This window comes from Triplophysa dalaica, chromosome 17 (genome assembly GCF_015846415.1).
Source record: "Triplophysa dalaica isolate WHDGS20190420 chromosome 17, ASM1584641v1, whole genome shotgun sequence".
Classification (NCBI taxonomy): domain Eukaryota; kingdom Metazoa; phylum Chordata; class Actinopteri; order Cypriniformes; family Nemacheilidae; genus Triplophysa; species Triplophysa dalaica.
Genome location: NC_079558.1, coordinates 4,369,734 through 4,389,186, shown reverse-complemented (window position 1 = coordinate 4,389,186; position 19,453 = coordinate 4,369,734). Strand labels below are relative to the sequence as shown.

The 19,453-nt window shown below is 37.6% G+C and overlaps 3 protein-coding genes across 9 annotated transcripts in view; 2 read left to right on the top strand and 1 right to left on the bottom strand.

The window, feature by feature from the left end:
- The window catches only part of dnmbp (dynamin binding protein), a 37,339-nt gene extending 26,601 nt beyond the window's left edge, over positions 1-10,738 (top strand). For 3 of the 4 annotated variants that reach the window (XM_056771195.1, XM_056771194.1, XM_056771197.1), the window contains 13 exons: positions 1,452-1,648; positions 1,732-1,831; positions 1,916-2,063; positions 3,954-3,971; positions 5,200-5,399; positions 5,795-5,925; positions 6,012-6,116; positions 6,266-6,397; positions 6,753-7,085; positions 7,162-7,341; positions 7,879-8,077; positions 8,197-8,804; positions 9,617-10,738. In XM_056771195.1, the coding sequence (XP_056627173.1) occupies positions 1,452-1,648; positions 1,732-1,831; positions 1,916-2,063; positions 3,954-3,971; positions 5,200-5,399; positions 5,795-5,925; positions 6,012-6,116; positions 6,266-6,397; positions 6,753-7,085; positions 7,162-7,341; positions 7,879-8,077; positions 8,197-8,804; positions 9,617-9,802 (2,537 nt within the window). In that variant the 3' untranslated portion in view covers positions 9,803-10,738. The remainder of the gene's footprint in view (positions 1-1,451; positions 1,649-1,731; positions 1,832-1,915; positions 2,064-3,953; positions 3,972-5,199; positions 5,400-5,794; positions 5,926-6,011; positions 6,117-6,265; positions 6,398-6,752; positions 7,086-7,161; positions 7,342-7,878; positions 8,078-8,196; positions 8,805-9,616) is intronic. The other variant, XM_056771196.1, reaches the window with a different exon arrangement.
- Positions 10,739-11,377: 639 nt separating this feature from the next.
- On the top strand, positions 11,378-15,509 carry habp2 (hyaluronan binding protein 2). The gene is made up of 13 exons (XM_056771637.1): positions 11,378-11,520; positions 11,597-11,612; positions 11,696-11,791; positions 11,999-12,109; positions 12,187-12,303; positions 12,409-12,525; positions 12,614-12,770; positions 12,852-12,946; positions 13,040-13,283; positions 13,413-13,555; positions 14,542-14,676; positions 14,777-14,922; positions 15,165-15,509. The coding sequence occupies exons 1-13, from the start codon at positions 11,452-11,454 to the stop codon at positions 15,318-15,320; spliced, it is 1,602 nt and encodes a 533-aa protein (XP_056627615.1). The 5' UTR covers positions 11,378-11,451; the 3' UTR covers positions 15,321-15,509.
- On the bottom strand, positions 15,510-19,037 carry srsf2a (serine and arginine rich splicing factor 2a). Of its 4 annotated transcripts, XR_008909414.1 has the most exons (5): positions 18,555-19,037; positions 17,519-17,850; positions 16,774-16,880; positions 16,189-16,277; positions 15,510-15,785 (listed from the first exon to the last, which is right to left on the bottom strand). XR_008909414.1 is itself a non-coding variant. In XM_056771638.1 (3 exons), the coding sequence occupies exons 1-2, from the start codon at positions 18,914-18,916 to the stop codon at positions 17,526-17,528; spliced, it is 687 nt and encodes a 228-aa protein (XP_056627616.1). In that variant the 5' UTR covers positions 18,917-19,037; the 3' UTR covers positions 15,510-16,277; positions 17,519-17,525. The 4 variants fall into 4 exon arrangements, 1 of the variants encoding a protein (XP_056627616.1); XR_008909412.1 differs by having other exon boundaries at positions 15,510-16,277; XR_008909413.1 differs by lacking the exon at positions 16,774-16,880.
- Positions 19,038-19,453: the final 416 nt, after the last annotated feature.

Genomic DNA, 19,453 nt, shown 5'->3' with positions numbered 1-19,453 from the left:
AACAATTAGCACATGGATGGTTGATGCTGTATAGTCCAAACATTTTGTTTTTCTCATAGCTAGCTACACTCTGCTCAAGCCCATTGACATGACCTGAAGTGATAGTTCACCCAAAAATAAAGATTATGTCATCATTTACTCAACCTCTTGTCATTTCAAACCGTAAGTCCGAAGATCATAAAAGAAGAAATTCTATTAAATGGACATAAAACCAATCCAAGTGAATTAGTGGCAGTCTTCAAAATATCTTCTTTTGTGTACTGTTACTATTAAGAAGAACATACTGTTTGAAATGACATAAGGGTGAGTAAATAATAGCGATTGAGTGAGTAGATGACAGAATCTTTTTACTTCTTACTTTTGGAAAAGTAACTTTATGGTAGAGTATATAACTATGTATATGTCATATGGGAATATAATAGTGTATACATATCAGCAAAAGAAGCTTTTATGTTGATGCCATATATATTTTTAATGTCCCCGGTTTTAACTGTACACAATTAATGATGGTTTGATTTTTCATGTCTGCTACTGTCATGAATTTGTAAAGGCACACAGAAAAAAATAACATTACTATTTATTAAAAGATTGAATTGGGAAGTTAAATGTTTTGTACGTCCTGATTCGTGTTTTGTTTAGAATGTGAATTAAACATAATTTCTCAGAACGGAGGGACATTCTCTCTCTTGTTCAACAGAATATTATATTTTATATGCTGGAACGTTTCAGAGGTCAGATTTGCAACGGCAGGATTACAAGGCCATTTGAATTTGATTTTCCAATCTGTTATCAGTCTTTAAGCGAATCAACAACATTAAAAGATTTATGAGGAATGATGTCAGCATGAGTCACTGCGTCAGATGGCTTGCTAAATCTCCTTATCTTTGTTTTGAATATGAACCTCCCGACATACACACAGAAATATACAGATTTGTATGCGTTTTTTTTTTTTTTTTTTATAAATCTTTTTCTATCTTGCCTGTCAGAGTTAATGCAGCCCCAGGTCCCATCTCAAATGCCTCCCCCCAACCGTCTATGAGGACCCATGTCTGGCAGCGTGCTTTGACAGTCTTTTGTACTTCTACACACTGTACCAATTCGGGGTGCATTGTGGGGAAGCACCGACGCGTGAGAGCAGATCTTTCTCCCACACTCCCCTGCCAGAGGACCGTTTCTGGCCAAAAATATCAAAGAGCAGTCATACTTATCTCCAAGCCATGACATCCTTTGGCTTGCCAATGACAAGACCGCCTAATATCTCTCTTCTCTTACTATTCTAATTGGCAGCTTAATTCCTGCCCCCCTTGTATTTTATGAGTGATGTCATAATCCATTCAGATGGCTATGAAAGCTATGACTTAAGCTGTTGCCTTCTTCACAAAATAGTGGGGGACACATCATGAACTTTTCATGTGATGGTTGACAAAATTATTTTGTTTCTTTCTCTTCAGAGATGACCCTGCTCGCCTCCCAGCCTAAGTCTCTGGAATCATCCCCGGCGTCAGCGTCCGCCACTGAGGATCCTGAACTGAGGATGCAGGAGAAAAGGTCAAAGGTCATCGAGGAGCTTCTGCAGACCGAGCATGACTACATCAAGGACCTTCAGATGTGTGTCAAGGAGATCTATCAACCTCTGCAGAAGACACAGGTTAGTAAAATTACATCAAACACCAAATGTGTCAGCACTGTATAAAGTGCAAACATCATCTTTAATATCTACATACCTCGTAGGTCCAGGATATCGACTTGGATGGTCTTTTTGGAAACATGAACGTCGTAATCGACCTTTCCCGTCGACTGTACAAGAACCTCCAGGACACAGACTCGATAGGTTAGCCGCCAGTCCCGTTCGCAACATTCATCTCACGTTTTTCATATTGCTATTAAACCTGATCTCATCCATTGACTCATCCAGGTAATGTGTTCCTTGAGTACAAAGTTGAGTTGGAAGAAGTTTACAAGGTGTATTGCCAAAATCACGATGATGCCATCTCTCTACTGGAGATGTATGAGAAGGATGAGATCATCCAGAAGCACGTGCTGGAGTGTCTAGAGAAGCTCAGGTAATTTAAATCAATGATACTTACAATGTCTCATTTATCCTTAGAAGATTGCATGGTGTGGTTACTATTAAGCGCATGATCTCTGATCCGGGTAAGTATGCTAATACTAGTTTTTAATGGAGTGCTCATAGTTTAACTGTATGAGAACATACTAATTGTGTGGTATGCAATCTTACACATAATCCATTGCTAAAGTATTTGGATACGTGCGTTACATGGCTCAGAGGATTGCTTTCTGCTTCATAGTATTACAACTGGGTGTGAGGTCATACTCACGTCGTCATTAAGATATGTGTAAATGTAGTCAGGATCTTGAGAAACCAGTCCATTTTAATTTAAGACTCATTTGGTTGGATATAGGATGAGTCGAGGCATTTGTGGAATTTCAGAACAGAAAACACCTTTTTCCTTTTCATTGTCTGCCAATTAAGTTTATTTATGTTATACGTTGGTAAAGAAGAGTTTAGAAACATTGGATGCGTTTAATTTGGTTAAAAATGTAATAGATTAAAAATAGAGAAGGCTTGTCTCTTTCTTTTTGCATCCTTTGATGTGTATAATGGTGCTTCAGTAATGCATGGCAAAAGAGGAATGTGCCTCACCTAGTTTCACCGCTCTGTTGGTTTCACTGTTTTCACGAATGCTACTGGTCAGTTGAGTTAAAGGAAAAGGGCACCCAAACATGAGAGTTGTCATCGTTTATTCGCCTTTATGTCTTTGAAAACCCATTATTTTTTGTTTGAAACATAAAAGTTTTATTTTTAAGGATCAAAGCTGAAAACACAGTAGAAAATGTAATGGATTTATTGGTTATAATGGGAATTCCATTAATTAAACTATAATGGTGTCTTTTTGTGTGATTTATCAGGCAAATGGGAACAAATAGGACACCATTAAATCCTATTGGAATAATTCACATAACACACTACAAAAAAAACTTTTTTAATGGGTTAATGGTTCATAATGGTTCATAACCGTACTGTGATGGTTTCTATTGTTTTATTCAGCAGGGTAGTAACAACACTAAGAAATATTGTAATATGGGTTTTGAAATACATTTTGAACACAATTTGCTTAAAGCAACAACAGTATTTCGTGTGAAGCAGTTCTTTTTGTAAGCATTAGTGCTCTCAACTACTTTACTTCTTTTAAGCGAACTCATTTCCTGTTAGTTTAGAGTTTTGTGTATTCTTTGTGTTTGCTTTAGCACTTTTCTCAACACAGGATCAAACAGAAGTCAAGGGAAATGTATTTATAAGGCTCAGAAATGTTTTTTTACTCTGCTTGTCGTGGGATTGTGTGTCTCAAGTAGTAAGCCGTTTGCAAAATGAGCATTTACTTTGCCAAGATTACAGCTTTGCTTTATCCCAAATGGCTCCGGTCGAGAAATCGCTGTTGATTCCCTGGCAAGATGGTGGAATAAAGCCAACCGTGAATTAGAGAAATAAATCCTCTAAAAAGTTTCTTTAGGATGATCTGGTCTCTGTGATGCAGAAATGAGTCAACAAAACTTTTAGATTCGCTCCCACTCGAATGCAGTAAACTGACTGACGTTTCATTTCTTCTCCCTGTGGGAGATCAGAGAGGGGCAGGTGGAGGCCCCAGCACAGGCTCTTAGTGCTCTTCTGAAGCGGTTCACCCGCGGCATGTGTCGCCATAGCAACGAGCAGCGTATTAATCGAGCGCTTGAATAGTTTTGGATTTGTTACCTTGCCCTTTTGCTCGTTCAAGTTATATTCATTTCAATGGGCAGAGTGATTTTATTTCAGATTTTTTTTTTAAAACAACATTATATCTAATCAGCTGCTGTGTTATCGAAAGATAAAGGTGCTTTAACCCGACACTATGTGTTTTCTTCTGTTTCTCTCCTCTCTCTCTTGACCCTGACAGAGGAATATATCGTGAGTGGTAAGTTTAAAGCGACTGCATGTGAAGTGCCTGACAGCATGCGCAACATTTATTAACCTGCGGGTGCCTTGCTGTGTGTGTTTTGTTGCCATTTCCTTTTCAGGAGTCATATTCTGATAAATGTGCACAAATTGTGCGTAGGACTGAGTTTTTTGTCTGCTCTATATTAAATCAGAATATGATCCCAGTGGGAAAACAGTTTTTTTTATTATTGTCTTTATTTTCTTGGCAGCTAACCCCAATGCTTTCTGGTGGCATGTTAAACAGTTATTAACTCAATCTCTAAGCTGATCATGTGGGAAATTAAGTGAATGGGAACTGAATACAGCAACTATATGTGTTTTTCTTCTGAAATAAATGTTAACTTTATATGTGTTTATTTATGCTTATTGCTTGATAATGTTAAGGCTTCAGTATATCCATTAGCCGTTGGCTTAAATCAATTTGTTTTGCAATATTATGTTCCATGTTTTGGAAATTTGTGCTTTGCAAATATTTTTCTAACCAGCTTCTTGTCTTGTTTATCACTTTTAATACATTAAGGTGTTCTTAAAACAAGATATACTGTTTTACAAAATGTAGAGAAAATATCCTGGTAATTTTCTGCCAGGACATTATCCATTAATTTTAGGAACATTTATGTTCACCTTAAAACACAATACAATGCTTTGCATTCCTCTAAAAATGGGGGCTCTATATTCATAATACAAATGAAAAGCTTTAAAAAACAAAATGGGGAATTCCTTCATATTAAAATTGTAAATTGTGCCATATTTGTACAAATGTTTTGCACTGCATTTCCTTTTTCTTAAATATATTGAGGAATGTCTAAAATAGACAGAAAACTGTAAGACTTGTTGTCAGTATATCCTTATTTGTTTAACTACCAGCAAAATGCTTTTTTGTAATTCAAGTAAACGTATCTTGTTTTAAATATGCTTAAAATGCTTAGATTTTTACTGAAAAATAGACAAGTCTATTGTATAAGAAAATATTTTTTCCAGTGCATACAACTCCGTGTTCAGTCAGAAAGTCTTCACGTGTTAGAATGTTTCCTACTGTGTTTGCTGTAACCGTGTTTTAAAAAGGCTGACAGTGAGCCAATGGATAATTGATGGATGAACGCAATGTGTGTTCTGTGACCCAGTCACACTGTCAGAGGTGGATAAAGAATGCAATCGTGATAAGTATCTAAATCTCTCTCTCTCTCCCTTTTGTTGTGTCACAGGGGAAAGACGAACTACATTAATCTGGGCTCCTTCTTGATAAAGCCAGTGCAGAGAGTGATGCGTTACCCGCTACTCCTCATGGAGCTTTTGAACACCACTCCAGAGTCACACTATGACAGAAAACAGCTCACAGAGGCTGTGATATCCATCAAAGAAATCAATGCCAATATCAATGAATTCAAGAGGAGGAAAGACCTCGGTATGTGGCTGACTGTAAACATGCTGAATAGTTTCACAACTAAGCAATAATGTACAGTATAAAGCTGTCATTTTATTCTATATAAACCTTATAAATTACACAGTCTGTTTCAAAGGGATTAATTCAATAAATGAACAAAAGTTATTTTACTGTTCAAACTTCATCTAAGCACCTGCAAAAAGATACGGTTCCAGACTTAAGGTCAAAAGTTGACTTCTGTGCAGTGATAGAACAGGTTTTCTGCATAATGATAATTATTTTGTCTTTTTTGCATTGCTGAAATGCTGTCAGCATCCAATAATCAGATTATCAGCTTCAAATAATATCATGGTTATCTTGCGGTCTGTGGCTTCACAAACTTCCAATAACTCACCAGCGCCATCTGTTGTCTATAGTGGTGAAGTACCGCAAAGTCGATGAAGATCGTCTCATCGACAAGATCTCGAAGCTGAGCATGCACTCCATCATCAAGAAGTCCAACAGAGTAAGCAGTCATCTCAAGCATCTGACCGGAATTTCACCTCAGGTACCTCAACGCTGTTATCACCACATTAACATTACCAGACATGACAGACGTTACAATTTGGCAATTTATCCTTCATATTTTGTCAGATCAAAGATGAAGCTTTCGACGAAGCAGAGAAAAAATTCCGACTCCAGGAGCGACTGATCAAATCCTTCATCAGGGACATCTCTCTGTATCTGCAGCATATAAGGGTAAAACCATTTATAAAACCAATCTTATGCATTGTACATTAACATGACACGGTCTGAGTTATTGCAAACACTAACTATGGCTTAAAAAGGCAAATGTATGAATGTAAACCCTTCAGTAGATTAATGAATTTCATCTTTAAATTCAACAGGAATCTGCTTCAGTAAAGGTGCTGGCCGCGATCAGCTTCTGTGACATCTACACAGAACGCCATCAGCAGATGGATCCTGAACGTTTTCAGAGAGCTCATCGTTGCATCAGCGACAAACAGTTTGCTGAGTTTGTGAGTACCGAAGCCTCTTACGCTTCCACAAATGAAATGCCTAACCCTACATATTTAAAGAGATAGTTCACCCCAAAATATCTGCATCATTTATTTGACCTAATGTCACTTAAAACCTGTACATGACTCTATCTTCTGTGGGACAGTAAAGAAGATATTCTTAGAAATGGTTCTGTGTCCATACAATCGAAGTCAATGGGGTCCGGTATTGTTTGTTTACCAGCCTTAAAATATCTTCTTTCATATTGTGCAGAAGAGAAAGTCATAGCGGTTTGGAATGACGTGAGGACGATTAAATAATGAGAAACGTCAATTTTAAATAGTTCTTCACTCTTGTGTGTCTTTCTCTGAGCAGAAGGAGAGGACAGAAGCTCTGGTCATCACTCCTCTCACCCAGCTGCTCAACATGTTTGCCGGGCCGCATAAACTGGTTCTGAAACGCAGAGACAAGCTGCTTGACTACGACAACTGTAAGGAGCGCGCCGAGAGACTGAAGGACAAGCGCGTGCAGGAGGAGCTCCAGGCCGCAAGGAATAACTACGAAGCTCTAAACGCCCAGCTGCTGGACGAAATGCCGAAGTTTCACCACGCGGCCGAAGAGCTCTTCACCAGCTGCGTGAGAGGCTTCGCACAGGCCCAGAGAGACTTCATCTCACTCACGGTGGGAGAGCTCAAACCGCTTCTGAAGGTGAGGAAATTGTCTACTGAATTATCTCTGTTTTCTCTTGTATTCCGCTTCATGATATTGTGTTTGTCTCCTTTAGCTTTCTGGATTGGCAGGTACAGAAGGCAATCTGTTGTCCTTGTTTCAGGAGGAACACACTCGTGTGTTGGATTTACTGCAGAGCTTCAGTTTCTTCCCTGACAACCTTCCCACTACCGTACGCAAGACATTTGACAAGAAGACTCTGGAAAAGCAGAACTCCAAGAAACAGCAAGGCCCTGTGAGTTTAACACCGCAATCCAGACAATGCATTGCCAGACATGATGCTTTCTTACATTACATTGCTAATTTCATTATTATCTGAGTAACATTTGGTCAAAATATGGACAAACATTCCTTTTAAATGCTATAATTTATTTGGCAAGATGGGTATTTGTTTTAAAAACCGTAACGGTAACGGAATTGAAACGGCACGGTTTACTGAAAGCACTTTAAAGGGATACTTCACCTAAAAATGAAAAAAACAAAACATAATTGAATCACCCTCATGTCATTTTAAACCCGTTTGAATTTCTTTACTCAGTAGAAAACAAAAGGTATTTTGAAGAATGTTAGTAAGTAAACAATATTGCCCCCCATTGACTTCCATTGTATTTACACAAAACTACTGAGACATTTCTCAAAATATCTTTTTTGTTTTCCACAGAAGAAGAGTCATAGGCTAGGGTAAATAAATGATAGAATTGTTATTTTGGGGTGAACTATCCCTCACTTAATAACCACTTTTGTCTTATTCACGGCTCTCTTTTCTACATAGCCGAACTACGTACTACAGACGGACAAGCACCGAGCCGGGCTTCTGGCTAGATACGGACCTGAAAAACTCTTCAAGGCTGAAAGGAACTTTAATGCAGCGCAGGACCTAGATGTGTCCGTACTGGAGGGAGACATAGTGGGTGTCATCAAACAGCAAGACCCAATGGGCAGCCAGAACCGATGGCTGATAGACAATGGAGGTTTGTGTTGTACTTTCTGTTTCTGTGAGTCCTTGTATGTCCTTCTTTGGCTTATACAGAAGCTGTATAAAAATTTATTTTTGGCTTTAACTTTGGCTTCTTTTTTTATTTTTCTGCAGTAACGAAGGGCTTTGTGTATAGTTCCTTTCTAAAACCTTACAACCCGCGGACGAGCCAGTCAGATGTTTCCATTGAGAGTCAGTCATCAAATGAGTCGGGTTATGGTGGCTCGTCCCCAATGTTCTCGCGACAGAACAGCAACAGCACTCTAACTTTTAACCAAGAGACATCGACTGTCAGCTTCTCAACGGCCCCACCTTCACTCCAAGCACAAACTCGTTCGAGCCAAGACACCACGCCCAGGAAAAACAGAGAGGCTTGCAGCAATCATAGGGATTCCCTTGATGCTACATACAGAAACACACCCAATCTCAAAGAACTGTCTGAGACAGCTTATCGAAATGGCAGAGACTACTCTGAACCAATAAACAATCACAGAAAAGACTCTTTAAACTCGGGTCAGAGCACTCCAACCAATCACAGGGACCTCTCAGACTCAGAGACAGATTCCTCCAATAAGAACTCGTCTTCCAGGTACAACGGCTCTCATGGATCTTACGGCTCGCAGCCGAGACAAAATGGAGACTCTTTGGTAGAGAAGAGGCCACAGTATGCTCCTGAGGAACATATAGATCCAGTACCTGAAGCCGAGCTGGATGGCCATCAGGTATGTTACAAATAGTCTAATTCATTTAGTAAAAAATAAAAATTAAAAATTTGAATTCAGTGTCGAAGTACAGCAGTTGCCAAAAGCTATCTTTTTTAACATTTGTTGTGAAATGTTAGATTGAACTATATAAATACAAGTTTTATGATACTAATTTTAAAACTTTTATTTATTGGACAAAATATCATTAGTATTTTACTTGAATATACAAAAAAAATGCATAGAAAACAATTAGCACGCAGGAATTAAAGCAAATATTCATTACCATTTTATAAGTTATTAACATTTCTTGTAACTCTTTTCTGGTAGTATTTTGTATAATTTTTTCTGGGCCTTGACTTTTTTCTGGGCCTAATTTTTGCCAGACATTTTTGCAGATCAAACTCAACTACACAACATGCATAAACATTTTTAATTCTTCTTTAATAATACATTCAAATAGAGAGCAAATACGTCAGATGTCTAAAGTTGGACATGTTTCACTTTTGGTCACTACTGTAGAAAAAAGTATGCAGCATTTCAGAGACAAAGCAATTTTGATATTTATGTTAGTATATTTTGATTACATGTGAAGTATTTTACTTTTATAGACCACTTTGCAAGATTAAAACTCTAGTCCAGAAGCACTTCCGGTTTCATTTTTTTATTAAAGTCTTATATAATTCAATCTTAAAGCAATTGTTTAATATTTTTATTCAAACGTTTGTGCAGTGTATTAAAACCGAAACAGGAAGTTGTTTTGTTGGACCGGCGTTCTGAAGTGGTCTATAGTTTCACAGTTCTCTTTTAATTGTGTCTCTTTTTTCTCTTAGATATATTATGCAATCTACTCATTCACTGCACGGTGTGCCAATGAGCTCAGCATTTCAGCCAACCAGAGGGTCCGTATCCTTGAGTTCCAAGACATGAATGGAAACCAGGAGTGGTGGCTGGGTGAGGCAGGGGGACGGAGAGGTTACGTCCCATCCACGTATATCCGCAAATCAGAATACACATGATCCCCAGCTATACCAGACCCTTACAGCCAACTCAATGAAAAACACTACAATAGGACATGGATGTGCCTTAACTGTTAAGGAGATGCACTGATGTGGTGAACTCCTTATTGAAAGACAACATCATAACAATGGCATTTAATCCTTCAGTCTCTGTAGGAGTGAATGTAACTCCTGTGTGCCTCCTAATGGTCACAGAAGGAATATCAGACGACCGTGCATGTGAAACCTGGAGTGGTAAACAAATAGTTGGGACTGTGAAATTATTTTGGAGTGGTCAGACCTGATCTTCTCGAACACTCCAGTTATAGTATTAGCGCTTACATGCTCTGTTGAGAGCGTAGATCTTTAGAATGTATAAGAGTGGATGACTTGTTTTGGACATGTGCATTAGATACTGGAAACAGACTGAGGTTGATCTTCCGGGACTGGCAGGGTGGTGATGCCTGTAAGTGTGAGTGCGTGTTTTGTGTGTTAGTCAGAGACAAATTCATTTGGTTGAGTGTGTGTTTTTTTTTAGATATTACCACCCATCATTTGACAATCAGTGCAACTAGAGAGAAAAATGATGGTAACCTGCCATGTGATCAATGTGAACAAAATCTTTCATATAAAGTGTTTGGATTTAGCCTCAATTACGACTCTGATCGTAGCGATGTTATCACTGGTGACCATTTCATATTCCTAAAAAACACGAAATGCAAACGACACTTTTTTTAATGGTACAGTGTTTTTTAACCTTTTTATTTTTTGATAGCGTTGAGTTTGCACTTGTGAATGTATTTTATACCGTGGCACCGGTGAGCTCATGTTGAAACCAACATCCTTTAATATGATCCTGTCATATTTATCTCTGATGCTGTTATACTGAGAATGTACTTTTGCACTCCAGTGTCAACTGATCTCTTTCTCCTCTTTTGAATAAAAAAGAAGAACAACTGTTGTGTACAGTGTTTATTTTACAATACAGTACATGTGTTTCAGTCATTTTGATAATTATTTGCTTTTTAAACAACTACAAATGTACATTTAAAGGTATGATATTCTAAGGTTCATGTAATTTCTAACTGCATTAAATAATTTTGAACAGGCCTACAGTACAAATCAAACACAAAACAAAATAAGCTTTTAATGGCACCTGATGTAGATGATTATAGTATGTTTCATAACATGTATTAATTGGATTGATTAAAAACTTATTTTTTTATATTTTATTCTTATTTACATTTATATTAAAATTATATTGGCTTTACAGGTCATTTAAACTTACTATTTTTAAATGTTTTACAACAACATCACCACTAGCCAAAATTTTAGCGGTAAGTTGACATCAGTTGTAACACCAATTTGATTGCACTAAAAAAAATAAACAACTTTTACAGCGACTACAAAATCTACAGATTTTTATTATATTTAAAATCTGAAGCAAAGATGTTGTTTTATCGTGAGGAAACTATAAAACAGTGAATGCTGGTTGTGTATTGTAGCTTCTAACAAATTAAAAATCAATGTTGTTGGGTAATGATTCCTGAATGGATGACCCATGGAACTACCGAAATGTTGTCCTAGGGTCCATATAGGATTAGATCAACATAATAACAGCCTACAGAGATTTTGGTGGTGGTGTTGGATGTGCAACTTTTCCTGCTAAAATGATGTTTCCAATCATTCTACTTGTAATAGGCATATCTGGCCTTACTTCACCAGTACAAGCAGTTCTGGTATGTATCCATGTGTGAATGCTTTGAATATGTATAATTTATAACTATTTGACTGAAATCGTGTCTACTGTTTCAGAGTCAAGCGAACGATGGTGAGCAACTTGCTTTTTTGGAGTTATTTTGTGTGTTTGTAAAGTTGCTATCCAACTCATGGACTTTTCTCTTTCAATCAAAGACATATATGAATATTATGAGACAGATGCGGAACCATCTTTAACTGATATTATTGATGAAACCATTGATTGGATTCTGGACCTCTTTGATGAACCAGGCAAGTATACTTTTAATGGATGACAATGCAAGTGTATTACAGAGGTTCGGTTTTGTGAATTATGTCCTTATAAAACTGAACCCCACGGCGACATTACACATTGCATGAAATGTCATTTTCATGATCTTATGTACTCTTTAATAACATGCAGCTTATACTCAAAATTGTAATACACAAATTCATGTTAAATGTTTTATTTGCCTTTAGATGAGTGTATTCCAAATCCCTGTGAGAATAACGGTGTATGCGAGACTTTGAAGAGCGGCGGCTTTAAATGCATCTGTGCAGAGCCTTACATTGGCAAAAAGTGTCAGGATGGTGAGATCATGCGCTAAACATTATTAATTTACTTATTTTATGTTTAAATGATTCACAGCACGTGTTTGTGTTTTTAGAGAGGAATGTGTGTCAGAATGTGAATTGTCATAATGGTCTATGTGTCATAACTCAAAAACCACCATTCCATGAATGCAAGTGCTATCCCCCTTTCAATGGCCCTAGTTGCAAAAAACGTGAGTATCTCCAAATTATAAAGACAAACAAATTACCTGTAAATAGTTTTTCAGCTTGGGTAAATGTAAACTTGTTGATTTATGTACTTATGTCTGTGATGTTAGCCTCTGCTTGTGTGCCAAGTCCATGCTTAAACGGAGGAACGTGTGTTAAAGGCCGAACAAGATCCAGCTTCAAATGCGAATGTCCTGGAAACTACACTGGGAGATTCTGTCAAGTTGGTAATGGGGTGCATTGCTAAATTCAGTATCTATTCAGTTAATGTCATAGCCACGATAGCCTAGTCTGCATATGACATTGTGTATTCAGGTCTGAATGACTGCTATGAGGGAAATGGGGAATCATACCGAGGTTTCGTAAGCGAGACAGTGGAAGAACTGGAATGTTTACCTTGGAACTACCACCGTATTGCAGTTAAAAACTTAGTAGAGCTGAATGATGGTATCGGACCTCACAATTACTGCAGGTAAGAATTTATGGAAATCTTACTTAATCTTGTAATGATGTGTGATGGTCAATCGTAGTCTTGAGTTTTTATTTTTGTCAGAAATCCGGACGGAGAACCGCAACCCTGGTGCTTTGTCAGGCAGAAAGGCAAGATGCGTTGGGACTTCTGTAATGTCAATCCCTGCACAAAAGAAGGCATTGATTTTATTCTACTTTCTTTCTTATATATACAAACCCATGAATGCATATCCTTGCCTGTTTGATCATCCTTGCTAACACTATTAACAGCATTAACAGTTCCAGTAAAACCCACCATGGCCCCTACAAAGCTTGAATTTTCCAGCTGTGGAGAGACGAGTTTGTTTAGTATGGTATCCCCAAGGATATTTGGTGGGAGAAAGTCCCTGCCCAATGCCCATCCCTGGCAGGCCTCACTTCAGTATCGTCCATTGGGCTCTAATGAAACCTTTAGACATGGATGTGGAGGAACTCTTATTGACTCCTGCTGGCTTGTTACAGCAGCTCACTGCATGTAAGTATCACTTAAAAATGGATGAGACACAAATAATGAAAGATAATTTTGTCAACCTCATGGGAGGATGTTTGATCCAAGCCCAGTTAATCCCTGTTTTCATGCCTGTTTCTGGCTCAATCGCGGCAGTGATAAGAATGAAGAAATAAGAGTGGAGCTGGGTAGTTCTAACCTTGAAAAAAATGACCCTGCAAAGCAGTTTCTGGAAGTGGAGAAAGCCTTTGTTCATGAGAACTACACAGAGACGGATGAAGCCCTGTATAATGATATAGGTCAGTGATTCATCTGTCTGTATTTATTTATTTTATGTACACTATTGTTTAAAAGTTAAGATAACTTAATCTGAATTTGTAATCATTTTAAAATATTGGAATTTCCAAATGATAAACAATTGAAGCTTCTTAAGGTCTCACCATGAGATGCTTTTAAAACAATATTTCCAGCTATGCTGGGCTTTTATGTTGTAATTGAAGAAAGGAATACATCATTTATTTTTTAGCTTTAAACTTTATTAAAAACATTCAAGCACACAAATCAAAAGTTTTTTCAGTCAGGTGACTCTTGAACTATTCTAGATCTCTATTTAGGACTATATCTACATCATGGCAATTCCTTGAAAATGTCAACCAAAGTTTTTACCAGCGGTTTTTACTATGGTAACAGAACAGATTTTAATATTTGGTGGTTAAAATACCCATGTGAGATCTCTCTTCAAATTTGTAAAGCATTTGTTTTATTTTAAGTGCATGGTTTTTCATAGTCAGGTACGTTCCATTAATATAAAGTAGCTATTTCATGTTCTATAAAGGGGCATCTTTACTACATTCATTGGGTATTATTGCTTTAGGATTGTGCATTTTATTTTATAGAAATCCTACAGTTTATCATCTCCCAAAAACGTGTCCTTTTTTGTCACATCCATAACTCATGTTTATTTCCCTTTTTTTTAAATTTCCTTTTTTTCATAGACTGACATATTTTGATATATATTAGACTCTATCAACAAGGGTTCAGTAAAATTTAAACAGATGGTTCAATATAATCGTAACAACTTCATTCTCCGAGCATTTTTATGTCACGTCCATAAAGCAGGAATTGCCTTATAACCTTTAAATTGATAGTAAACCCAATTCGTAAACCCAATAATACCCATTCGTTTCTATTGTATAGACACAAAACCAGTGCAATGGGTTTCACCGTTGTTTGATTACCAACATTCTTCAAAATATCTTCTTGATGTTTTTCTTATCCGTGGCAGCTTTGCTGAAGCTAAAGGCAAAAAATGGACACTGTGCCTTGGAGACCAACTCTGTCAGAGCAGCATGCCTTACCAGAGATTCATTCCCGGATGGAACAAAGTGCACCATATCAGGCTATGGAGTCACTGAGAAAAGTATGTATACTGTATTGCTTCTCAATCCTTACAGATCTATTTGTCTTTAAAAGCCCAGTGTCATTGCAGCTTAAATCTGCCCCACCTCTCTTTATCACAGATGACACAGCTTCTCCTCAGCTGCTGGATGCCAAAATTCTCCTGATACCTCAGAGGCGTTGTATGTCTCGTAATATGTATGGGACCAGAATGGATGACTCCATGATGTGTGCTGGATATTTGGAAGGAAAAATAGACTCTTGCCAGGTGTGTCCAGTAGCTGAGTAAAATAACTAGATGGTCTAAATTCTGGTCGATTTCATTACAAATACAACACTTCCTGTAAGATAAAACAATGGTCTGTTTATTCAAGTATTATACCATTGTAGCGCCAAAAAATGTCTGCGATTTTTCAATAAGGATATGACTGAAAATAGCTTGCTTTTTGCACATTTTGTAATAAGTATTTTTCATAAGACATTAGTAAATGTTGTTTTAACTGTATTTAGGGTGATTCTGGTGGTCCACTGATTTGTAAGAAAGATGAAACGCATTATCTACACGGAGTGGTGAGCTGGGGCGACCGATGTGGAATGAAGAACAAGCCAGGGGTCTATGCTCGCGTCAACAAGTTCATTGACTGGCTCCGTGAAACAATGGTTTAAATTCAAATATATAAATATTAAAAACAAATATATAGACCAATAAATTTCCATGACAATTAATCTTTTTTCCATTACTGGATAGATTCATGGTTATGTACATGTAAATATGGTTTGCATCTATAGCAATTGAACAAAAGCCTCAAACCATTGTGTAGTAATGAATGTTTGACAAAAAACAAAGACGACAAATGCAATAAAATGTTTTATTCTGAGAAAAAGACCCTTTATTGGCATTCACAAAACTTCTGACTAATTTCAAACAATGAAAAATGCAATCAAATGTAAATCTTGCATGACTTCCGAAAATCTGCAATAAGCTTTGATAATAGATTACTTCTGAAAAAAAAATGCTGTAGCCAATCTTAAATCAAGGTGCAAACAGGAGAATACTGGAAACAGCCAAGCACTCTGCACCGCATCACCTTAACAGCTAACCAGCAAAACTCAACTGCTATGCAACTGCACCTAGTGCATAAAAATACACAAGGGAGAATATCAGAATCATTTTGCTGTGGAACGTTCATTTAAACTATAAAATACCTGCACAGTAAGCAACAGATGTTAAGAGTATTACAAAGTCTACCCAGTATCGACCGTTCTAAACCCAAAGAAAATATTTGCACAACATTCCAAGTTGTCCATTAATGTTTATTAAGGGGACAAATACATTTTGATTAAAATGAACTTACTGTAGTCTGGCAGTTTCAATAACATAAGGAAATGAAATGCAAACCAAAACATGAAGTGATTTCACCTAATAGCCCCATTTAAGCATAAAGATCATTTAATATCACAAGGAATTCAGAAGTATGATACATAAACAAAAAGCAAAATTCATTAAAACAAAAGTAGACCAAGTCACATTAACCTTTCGTTTGATATATGGATTATTTGGGAATCCTCAAACAGACGACATCATTCAACGTGATCCGTGAAGGTTCTACAATGTGACGTCATCTAGAAGAAATAAAAGAAAATCAGTATATTTCAAAAGAAAATCAGAGCGAAGGATTGTTTGCTTCCACATCTTGCAACACTCGATTTCGGCTTTGCTTGTACAAAAACACAAAGTTTCTCTTTATTTGCAGAAATGAAGAACATTTTAACATGGACCACGCTCATCTGTGTTGCTATGTACCAGATTTTGAGAGAAACCTTGATGAAAACGAACCTGGAGGTTGAATACACCGCTCTCATAGCCACTTTAAGTGTCAGAAAGCTGAGGTACAATCCAGATATTGTCTAAACTTTTACCTCTTATAACTGGGTCTATATAAAACTCACGGACAGCAAGCAGCTTGACAGCTTAAACCAGCTCTGAGAACCCCCCTATCCATCCTGCGTTTGCCTATGCCACGATAGACATGAGCGTGTGGCTAGGATGATGAAAAGGTCTCAGTCCATTGTCCTTCAGACGTACCTCAACACCACCTCAACACTCAATGAGACCAACCTGCTCCATAGCAACCGCCAATCAGCAGCAGGCAGCCAATGGACGGATCACACACTAACTGCTCTCAAACTGCACCAAACTCCTCTTTTGCAAACAGGAATCAGCAGCTTGGAGGAAAGAATTCCACATTTAGATGAAACGTGTACTTCCCATATCCATTGATTTCACAAACAAACAAATACTTACTGTACGAAATATTGCGCCAAACCCTGTTGTAAGGTTTAGGATATGCATTTTAAAAACCCTTTAAATCATGGAGGTTTGTGATCAGATCAAACCCTGTATCTAGCACTGAAATCTAACAAAGAAATGTATACAGATTCGGATCAACAGGCGAGTAAAAGACAGAATTTTGCATTTTTGGGTGAACTACCCCTTCAACATATGGTGGTTACAGTTATGTTATAAAGGGTAACGCATGACACTTCCGGAAAGGGAAAGCATCAAGCACCAGTTGAGCTTAATTAAATTAAGCTCTGTGTAGCATTGTCCTGAGTTACTTTGTGTAAGAGAAAAGCAGAGCGGGGGAGAATGGAAAAACATCTTCGCCACATATTTCAAAGTAATTTTAAGGTACTCAAAAGACTGAGTTCACTTTTCCAACATTTGCAAAAAAAAAGGTATTTAATTGGTGTCATCAGAGCAATGTGTAAAAAGTAGATTTTTAGAGGATATAAAGAACAGTGGAATAATAAAAAGGTTTTGTTTCTATAAGTTTACTCTTATAACAGACTCTTTATCTTACCTAAATTTCACGATTCAGCCGTAGTTCCATTAGCCTCTGGAGACTTGGGTCTGCTTGGTGATCTAGATCTTGATTTGGACCCTTTGTTTGATCGTGGAGTGGGACTCCTGGAGCGAGACTTAGACTTGGATTTGGACTTGGATTTAGACTTAGACTTGGACTTTGAACGGGACCTGGAAGGTGATTTGGACTTGCTCCTGCGTGGTGTGCGGCTTTTAGAACGGGACCGGGAGTAGGACTTGGACCTGGACCGGCTGTAGCGAGATCTACTACGGGAATTGGAGCGACTTCTGCTTCTGGATCTGCTGTGCCTCCTGCGCCGAGGACTACGGCTGAAATTAGACATGTAACAAATCACAATTTTAGTTTCATTTGTGCAAGGAAGTGTTTTTTTATGATGTGTGGTTGGTTGCGTCCAATACAAAAGTTAATACGTTTGGTGAAAACTATTAGGCAGTTTACAAATCTAGAATGATGCACCAACAATGATTCAAGTAAAAAACGTTAAAAGTAAAGTTCAAACTAGTTATAAACGAGGCACTTAAGGCCTCATTTTTTATATAAAAAATTATAAATGAATACAGTGTTTTATAAGGTACTGACTATTTTTTAAATAGAGCATTTGAAAAAAAAAGTTCAAACTACTAAACCCCTGTAGAAAAGTTATAGATTATAAAAACAATAAATAGGCCCCCAGCACGAGGTATTTAAGGCCTCATTTCTTTAAAATAAAAATAAATGAAAAATTATTAAAAATGAACATTATAGTAAAATATTTTAAATAGATCATTTGAATAAATAAAAGACACTAGAAAAGTAAAGTTCAAACTACTTTACATCTGTAGAAAAGTTATATAGATCATAAAACCGTAAATAGGCCATCAGCACGAGGCACTAAAGGCCTCGTTTTTTTATAAAACATTAATGAACAATCATTAAAACATTAATATAGTATATTATAAAATACTGACATTTTTAAATCGTAGAGCACTTGAATGAATAAATAAAATGAAATGTAACGATAAATAGGCCTAACCTGCGGCTTCTCCGACCACCACCATACCCTCCACTTCTCCTCGGCGGGGGACCGCGGCGGCTTTGGTGAGATTCCGGGGGACGCCCGTATCTTGCCATCTGCACGCGCAGTTCGCGTCCGTCCAAAAGTGCACCGTCCATAGCGTCCATCGCGTCTTCTGCGTCACGTTTATCGTGGAAACGCACGAAGGCGAAGCCACGGCTCTCTTTCGTGTATGGGTCTCTCGGTATGTAGATATCTCCGACCCTACCGTACTTTTCGAAAACTCGCCTTAGCGTTTCTGGAGACGTGCGGTACGTTAGATTGTCGACTTTTAACGAAGTCATGCCCTCAACGTCTGGCGGAGGCCTGCCGTAACTCATCTTGGATTACTCTACCGCAATGTATTGCTCTGAAAAATGATACTTGCGAACACACAGAGAAAGTACTTAAGCCAACACGCTGTGCGTATGACTCCGTAAAATGGCGGTAACCGGATTTCCGCGATAGGAGCTGGTTTTTATTTCCTGCGCGGGGTCAGAATGCTGACACCTAGAGGCCGTTTAGTTACACTAGAAGTGCATAGGAGCAGAGCCGGATGGGGTTCCAAAAAAATATAGTAATCGCCTAATGTAATAATATTTATTTTATATATTACTTATATAGTTACTGTTTTAATATATACTTATTTACTTTCATATTTCAGTTGTGAATCTACTTTCCCTTTGATTGATTTATTTCATGATGGTCCATCATAGGAATGACATGGAGTGGGAATACAATTCTGAAGTGCAGCCGAAATACACTAGACTATAAAATCTGGCAACATATCATTCAGATGTTAAGATTCAATAAAGCGTCTATTTGTTTCGGATGTGATTTATTTTCAAAACGAATATACTGAAAACATGCATTGAGTA